The sequence below is a fragment of the Ursus americanus genome, chromosome 18, assembly GCF_024610735.1.
Source record: "Ursus americanus isolate L20-20 chromosome 18, mUrsAme1.1.p, whole genome shotgun sequence".
Lineage (NCBI taxonomy): Eukaryota > Metazoa > Chordata > Mammalia > Carnivora > Ursidae > Ursus > Ursus americanus.
In genome coordinates, this window is record NC_142144.1 from 36,177,113 (window position 1) to 36,184,653 (window position 7,541).

A 7,541-nucleotide genomic window follows, 5' to 3' on the forward strand; every position below is an offset into this window, starting at 1 on the left:
GCTCCACAACTGCTCCTTTCTCCAGAACTACATTTCCCAGAAGGCCTAGGGCAGAACCCCGCTAGCTTGCGGTAAGCAACGACCCAGCGGGGGCGGGCCTGCAGGCAGGGGGCGGAGCCAGGAGACACCCTGCTGGTGGCCCGCCAGGGTGCCCGGAGGTCTGCACAGAGCCGTGGTAGAAAGGTGGGGGCTAAGGGGTGGGGCCTCAAGTCCTCAAGTCCTCAAGTGACAATGTGGGAGGAGGGATCGAGCGCCAGGGGCGGGGCTAGACTCCGAGGCCCGAAGTGAGACCGAAAGACCAAGGCGTGGCCGAGCAGCCAGAGGGCGGGTCCCGAGGAGGGCCTCAGCTGTTCCCAGCTAGGCAGCGCCCCGCGCCGCGCCGTGGCAGCCCAACTCGGGCTAGCTTGGAGGGAATCTTCGGGAGCCTCCCTTCACCCCCACTTCTGGGGTCACTGCCGTGAGTGAGCCCAGGGGAAGGACATTGGGGGGTTGTTGAGGAAACACACTTCTTGAACTTTCGCTCCTACTGATGAGTAGGGTGTATGAGCCTGGACACCTGGGCCCCTCCTCAAGCCGCGGTTCCCAGCGGGCGGCTGGTCCTTTGACCTCAGTCTGTCCCTTCGGACATTGTAGCTGTAGCGCTGGGGTGGGGGTGGAGTATTTCAAGCTGTAGGCGCAGTCACTCGATCCCCTCTGATCCCGTCCTTGGGGAGGGCAGGGAGATGGGCTAGATCGAGTTGCCTTTGACATTCCCCCCCTCCCTAGAATTATGTTCGACAAACGACTCAGCTTGGCATGACCTCCCCGCCTTGGGGCCGGGCCGGGCCCTCCCCCTCAGATCCGGCTAGGGGCTGGCAGCCAAGACTGAGGTTGAGTGTCAAGTGGGGAAAGGTTTGTGTAGGGCAGACCCCACCTGCCAGCATTAGCCTGTGGCTAGCCAGATGACGGAGGCGGCAGATTACAGGGGTCTCTAGCGCTGTTAACACAGGAACCACAGTTCCTCCTCCACAGCCCCGGTACCAGATGCCATTAAAATTGCCCCTTTCCCACCCCCAAGGAGCCTTTCTGGAGCAAGCAGCAGCACCAGCCCTTGAGAAGATAGGCTTCACTATGCACACACCCACCTGATGGGGAGCCTGTCCCACCGTCTAACCCACAAAGCTCCTTTCCTCTGCTGCATTCAGACTGCCAGTCAGACCATTATCTCTCATCTCCTAAAAATTATGCTGTGGAGGGTTAAGCTGGGATTTTGGATTTAGGCAGCCTTGCCACCTAGTAACTTCAAACAAGTTCCTTTTTCTGTTTGTGCAAGTTTCTTCATCTGTAGAACAGGCACTATAGCTATGCCTCTTGTTCAGTATTAATTGTTACGGTTGGATGCTGTGGTGGCATTTGGGAGACCAGCACACGGCCTGCATGGCGTGGGTGCCCAGGACTGTGGGCCCCTGTCCTTCACCAAAATACCTTGGAATCCTAGAACATTAAGATTCTCAGAACCTACTGGAAATGGCTTTTGGTGGTCATCTTGGTGGGCTTTCTATGCCTCCAGGGTCATGAGATGGGCTGACTTAATATGAAAGTTTTGAGGATGAGGGGTTCTCTGTCCTCTTCAGATATGGACCCTTACCCCTTATTCCCTTAGTGCCCAGAATGGGGCCTTGGTTGTCCTGAATGAATAAATAGAAATGTACCGCAAGTCTGGCCTGGGCTACCTAGGGCCTTCTTTGGGTTCTGCTTAGCTTGAGGGCATCAGCTAAAGTCTGCTGTCCGTGTGCATTCTGCAGGAGGGCTTTTCTAAACTGTACTTACAGGCAGGGGAAGCCATAGTGGGGTGGGAGCGTTTTGAAAGCTAAGTTGTGATGAGAGGATGAGAGGCAGGGAGTAAGAGGCTGTTCCAGACCAGCTAGAACTGACCAGCTCAGGGATTTGGGGGCAGGGAGCACAAAGAATGAGGCCCTGAGACACCTCCCTGGAGGAGAGAGGCATTGTAGTGAGCTGTATATTGACATGTGGGATCAAAATTCTGGTCTGCACCTGTCATTCTTGATAGTCTCTTCATGGGTGAGGTGGGGGAGGTGAGGACCCTGAGCAGTTCTGGCATCTCCTTGGAAGTAGCTGGGGACTTAGAGACAGCCACTGGCATCTGGGAGGAGGCTAATTACTGTTTGCCAGTCTCCCTCTCTCCTTCCTCCCAGCTGGAACAGATGGGCAGCTGGCTGGCTGGCAGTGTGTATGTCTGTGTGTGCACCAGGCTGGTGCTATTTCTTTGTTGAACTCTGCCCTGAGGCCTGAGATATGGTCAGTGGCCTTGGGGAGCAGATTGAGTCACACACCTCCCCCTCCCCCAAGTCTAAGGGTTTTTTTTGCAGTCGTAAATTTAACATACAGTGTATGAAAGTCTATGTGTGCAGTAGGGGGTGTCCACTTCTTGGAGAGCTGATAGGTGTGGGAGAGACATTGGCTCAATGTGGGTAGGTGAAAGTTCCTAGAGCAGATGGCTGAAGGATTTAGGTTAGGGAAAGAATGATCTTGGTGGTCATAGGATAGGCCTGGCTGGAAATGGAATCAGAAAGGCAGATGAGACCACATCATGCCTTGACCCTTGATTGCAAAGCTTATACTTCTGAACTTAAACCTGGGGGTCATGAGAAGCTGTCTAAAGTAGGAAGAGATACAGTCTCATAAGTGCTTTAAAAAGATCACCATGGTTGCTGTGAGCAGAAGGCATTGGGAGAAAAGAAGGTGGAAGCAGGGAGGCCTATTGGGGAAGTACTGCCATGATACATAGGAGAAATGACGGTGCCCAAAGTAGGGCAGGGGCAGGGGGGAGTGGGTGCATAGTTGAGACAAAGCCAGGAGGTAGCTGGCCAACAAATGTGTTGCCAGGAGGAGAGCAGGAAGGTTGGCAGGGAAATGGACTTGGTGATCAATTGCTGAGAACAGGGTGGAGTTTAAGAGCAAAGAGAGGGTGACCTGTGAAGTCACCATGGCCCCCATGCTAGACTTTTTACCCCAGCCCTTATGTACAAACCCAACCCTGCCTCTCTACAAACCAGGCCCATGACCGCATCTGGCTTTGGGTATCTTCTCTAATCTCCAGATTTAATCTGGCTTTTGACTCAAGATTAAATTCCATACCTGGGATGTTCCACCTTCCTCTCTCCTCTCCCTCTGCAGGGACAGAAAAACCAGCCTACTGCCCTGTTAAAGATCTTAAAGAGCTGGCTGGATCATCTTCCCTCTCCCACCATGGAATTCTCCAGACTCTTCTCCTGTTCCTCAGCCTGAACTAATCCCATGTACGAGCCAGAGAAGCCTGGCTAATTCTGTGATCCTAAACAGCTCCCTGACCCTGTCTGGGTTGTTTCTCCACCAGGAAAATGGGGATGCATGCCATCTGCTCCTCCCCATTCAGAGTCCTGACTAATTTTGGCAAAAACCAGAGCTCATGAGAAAGAGTGGTTTAGACACAGACAGATGGTCCTGGTAAGGGTCAAGCCTTTATGTCCCAGACTTTACATCCCAGTAATACAACCTTCCCAAAATATACACCTCTTCTTTCTGCTGCAGCAAAGGGAAATACTATGGAATGAGAAAGCTCAGTTCTACTTCTCTCTTCCCCTTCCAGAATCAGGCAGTCCAGGTTCAGATGTGCTTTGTCGGGTGGTCCCACTGCCCACTCCTTCCCTAACTGGGGTCCGATGCCCCAGAACCCTCAGGAGAAGAGCCAAGCCTACTCCCGCCGCCGCCCTGGGAGCCACGCAGACCGTAAGAGTCCCAAGGCCATCGTAGCTGCAGCTATGTACACCTTCTTGCCTGATAACTTCTCGCCGGCCAAGCCCAAGCCCTCCAAAGAGCTGAAACCGCTACTGGGCTCCGCAGTACTGGGCTTGCTGCTGGTGTTGGCCGCAGTGGTGGCCTGGTGCTACTACAGCGCCTCTCTACGCAAAGCAGAACGCCTGCGCGCTGAGCTGCTGGACCTCAACCGAGGCGGCTTCTCCATCCGCAACCAGAAGGGCGAGCAGGTCTTCCGCCTGGCCTTCCGTTCAGGCGCACTGGACCTCGACTCCTGCAGCCGCGACGGCGCGGTCCTCGGTTGTTCTCGCACAGCGGATGGGCGCCCATTGCACTTCTTCATCCAGACGGTGAGGCCCAAGGATACCGTCATGTGCTACCGCGTGCGCTGGGAGGAGGCGGCTGCGGGGCGCGAGGTGGAACACGCCATGTTCCTGGGCGATGCAGCGGCACACTGGTACGGTGGTGCTGAGATGAGGACCCAGCACTGGCCCATCCGCCTGGATGGCCAGCAGGAGCCACAGCCCTTCGTCACCAGTGATGTCTACTCCTCTGACGCTGCATTTGGAGGCATCCTTGAGCGCTACTGGCTGTCATCGCGTGCGGCTGCCATCAAGGTCAACGACTCAGTGCCCTTCCACCTGGGCTGGAACAGCACGGAGCGCTCGCTGCGGCTTCAGGCGCGCTACCACAACACGCCCTACAAGCCCCCCGCGGGCCGCCCTGCCGCGCCAGAGCTCAGCTACCGTGTGTGTGTTGGCTCCGACGTCACTTCCATCCACAAATACATGGTGCGGCGCTATTTCAACAAGCCCTCGAGGGTGCCCGCACCTGAGGCCTTCCGGGACCCCATCTGGTCCACGTGGGTGCTGTACGGGCGCGCCGTGAATCAGGACAAAGTGCAGCGTTTCGCCCAGCAGATCCGCCAGCACCGATTCAACAGCAGCCACTTGGAAATAGACGACATGTACACACCTGCCTACGGAGACTTCGACTTCGACGAGGCCAAGTTCCCCAATGCCAGCGACATGTTCCGCCGTCTGCGGGATGCCGGCTTTCGCGTCACGCTCTGGGTTCACCCGTTTGTCAACTACAACTCATCGTGCTTTGGTGAGGGAGTGGAACGCGAGCTGTTCGTGCGCGAACCCACCGGCCGGCTGCCCGCGCTCGTGCGCTGGTGGAATGGCATTGGCGCGGTGCTCGACTTCACACGCCCGGAGGCCCGAGACTGGTTCCAGGGGCACCTGCGGCGGCTACGCTCACGCTACGCTGTGGCCTCCTTCAAGTTTGACGCAGGCGAAGTCAGCTATTTGCCGCGGGACTTCAGCACCTACAGGCCGCTGTCTGACCCCAGCATATGGAGCCGACGCTACACTGAAATGGCATTGCCCTTCTTCTCTCTGGCGGAGGTCCGCGTGGGCTACCAGTCACAGAACATCTCCTGCTTCTTCCGCCTAGTGGACCGCGACTCGGTGTGGGGCTATGATCTGGGGCTGCGCTCGCTCATCCCCGCCGTGCTCACCGTCAGCATGCTGGGCTACCCATTCATCCTGCCCGATATGGTGGGTGGCAACGCAGTGTCTGAGCGCACAGCGGGCGGTGGCGAGGTGCCGGAGCGCGAGCTCTACGTGCGCTGGCTGGAGGTGGCCGCCTTCATGCCGGCCATGCAGTTCTCGGTCCCACCCTGGCAATACGATGCCGAAGTGGTGGCCATCGCGCACAAGTTTGCCGCACTGAGGGCCTCGCTCGTAGCGCCGCTGTTGCTGGAGCTGGCCGGTGAGGTCACTGACACAGGCGACCCCATCGTGCGCCCCCTCTGGTGGATTGCGCCAGGTGACGAGACGGCACACCGCATCGACTCGCAGTTCCTTATCGGAGACACGCTGCTGGTGGCGCCAGTTCTGGAGCCGGGCAAGCAGGAGCGAGACGTCTACCTGCCTGCAGGCAAGTGGCGCAGCTACAAGGGAGAGCTTTTTGATAAAACCCCAGTGCTGCTCACCGATTACCCCGTCGACCTGGACGAGGTGGCCTACTTCATCTGGGCATCCTGACCCAGCCCAGGACCCAGGAACCCCACAGCCCTAACCTCTGCCTTCATGCAGGCCTTTAACCCTCCATCACAGCCACACCGTGCATCCCCAGGAAGTCCCCACCTCTGCATTAAGTGGGTGCCCACGTAAATGTGCTCCCGCCAGCTCGGGTAAGGGCCGGGTGAGGGGGTGCTGAAGCAGCTTCCCATTCTAACGCACAATCCTAAAGCCACTTTATCCCTCCACACTCACTCCAGTCTGCAGAAACCTCTTTCCTGAGGTGGAAGAGAACTCAGAAAGAAAAGGTCAGCTCTCTTTCTGTTACATATGATTGTGTTTTAAAAGCACAAAAAGAAACCTTACCCTGCATCCTGGCCTGAATGGCCACCTTTGCCCTTCTGAGGTGGAGACTTGATCCCCTTTAAGCTTCCAAAATAGCCCCCTGCCACACTTAGAAGGGCACATTCTTGATGTTGGAAGCCAGGCCCAGAGTTCCCAGCACTGGCCTGAAGTATGGCTGACCCGGTCCCACCCCAGCTAGGGTGATGGGATGGAGGTGTGTGGGCAACAGACAAGAAGGAAGGAGGTCCCATCCCAGAGGACAGGAAGACTGGGCAGAGCACGGAGCCATCATTGTTGTCCCTCGTTTGTGAAGAGACTCCTAACCCTGCGCTTACCCATCTATGTAAACACATGGGCTCAGCCCTGGGCCAAGGCCACGGCCTAATGGACGAGGACTTGCAAGGCCGTGCAGGCCAGACTTGGTGCCTTAACTCAAGAACCTTTGTGTGTATGTGTGTGTGTGTGTGTGTGAGAGAGAGAGAGAGAGAGAGAGAGGCACCGTGTGTCCCTCAATCTGTGGAATGAACACAACACTTCTGAATCTGGATAAGCCTGGAAGGAGGGGGCAGGGAGCAAATTAGAGGTTTTGATTGTTGAGCTGGCCCCCTCCTGGTTGATGTCCCTGGAAATCTAGTGGGAAATAAATAGCCCTTTCAAGATTTCTCAGCTGTTCACTCCCTGCATACATGGTAGGCGCGTGGCCTAAAAGGGACCACTGTTCTCATTCTGGTGGTGGTGTGCCTTGGCACATGAACTCCATGGGCACAGCAACACCTGTAAATACGCATACAGGGTAAGGTCTTTCATTTCAGCCATTTTCTCTTTCTAGGAAGAGCAACCTCAGCCAGAGTGAGCTGTTTCTGACTTTGCAGCTGAGTCTGAGGAAGAAATGGCTTGCCAAAGTGGGGAGGTGGGAAACAGGGCAGGGCTCAGCTTCCCTCAACCCCTAAAGAATGCATCCTTTTGCCCACTCCCCCCCGCCCCGTATTTCCCCTATGTGAAGAACGCCTAATGAAAGTTTTGGGGCACTCTCGGATGTGCATGTTGAGTGCTGATTCTACCACTCTCATCTATTAGCTGTGTGATTTTAAGCGAGCCACTTAACCTTGTTGAGCCTCAGTTTCCTCATATGTAAAATGGTGATGATAATGCCTACCTCCCAGGTTGTTGTGGGACTTATAAGCACAGAGGGATGTAAAGTGCCTGGCACAAGTAGGTGCTCAATAAAAGGTAGCTATTATACTATTATACTGTTTCTTGGGGTTTTTTTTTACACAAAAATAAGGATTTCTCTAGGTCCTAACTCCCCGCACGACTGGCTTCCTCTGGGCCCACCTGTGACAAACTTTTCCCAAAACTTTGTACATAGCACCC

At 55.6% G+C, this 7,541-nt stretch overlaps 1 protein-coding gene across 2 annotated transcripts; it reads left to right on the forward strand.

Moving 5' to 3' along the window:
* Positions 1 to 134: 134 nt before the first annotated feature.
* On the forward strand, positions 135 to 7,415 carry MYORG (myogenesis regulating glycosidase). Of its 2 annotated transcripts, none has more exons than XM_087869588.1 (2): positions 135 to 183; positions 3,629 to 7,415. In XM_087869588.1, the coding sequence occupies exon 2, from the start codon at positions 3,702 to 3,704 to the stop codon at positions 5,844 to 5,846; it is 2,145 nt and encodes a 714-aa protein (XP_087725714.1). In that variant the 5' UTR covers positions 135 to 183; positions 3,629 to 3,701; the 3' UTR covers positions 5,847 to 7,415. The 2 variants fall into 2 exon arrangements, with proteins under 2 accessions (XP_087725714.1, XP_045636604.2); XM_045780648.2 differs by lacking the exon at positions 135 to 183 and adding an exon at positions 274 to 457.
* The last annotated feature ends 126 nt before the right edge of the window (positions 7,416 to 7,541 follow it).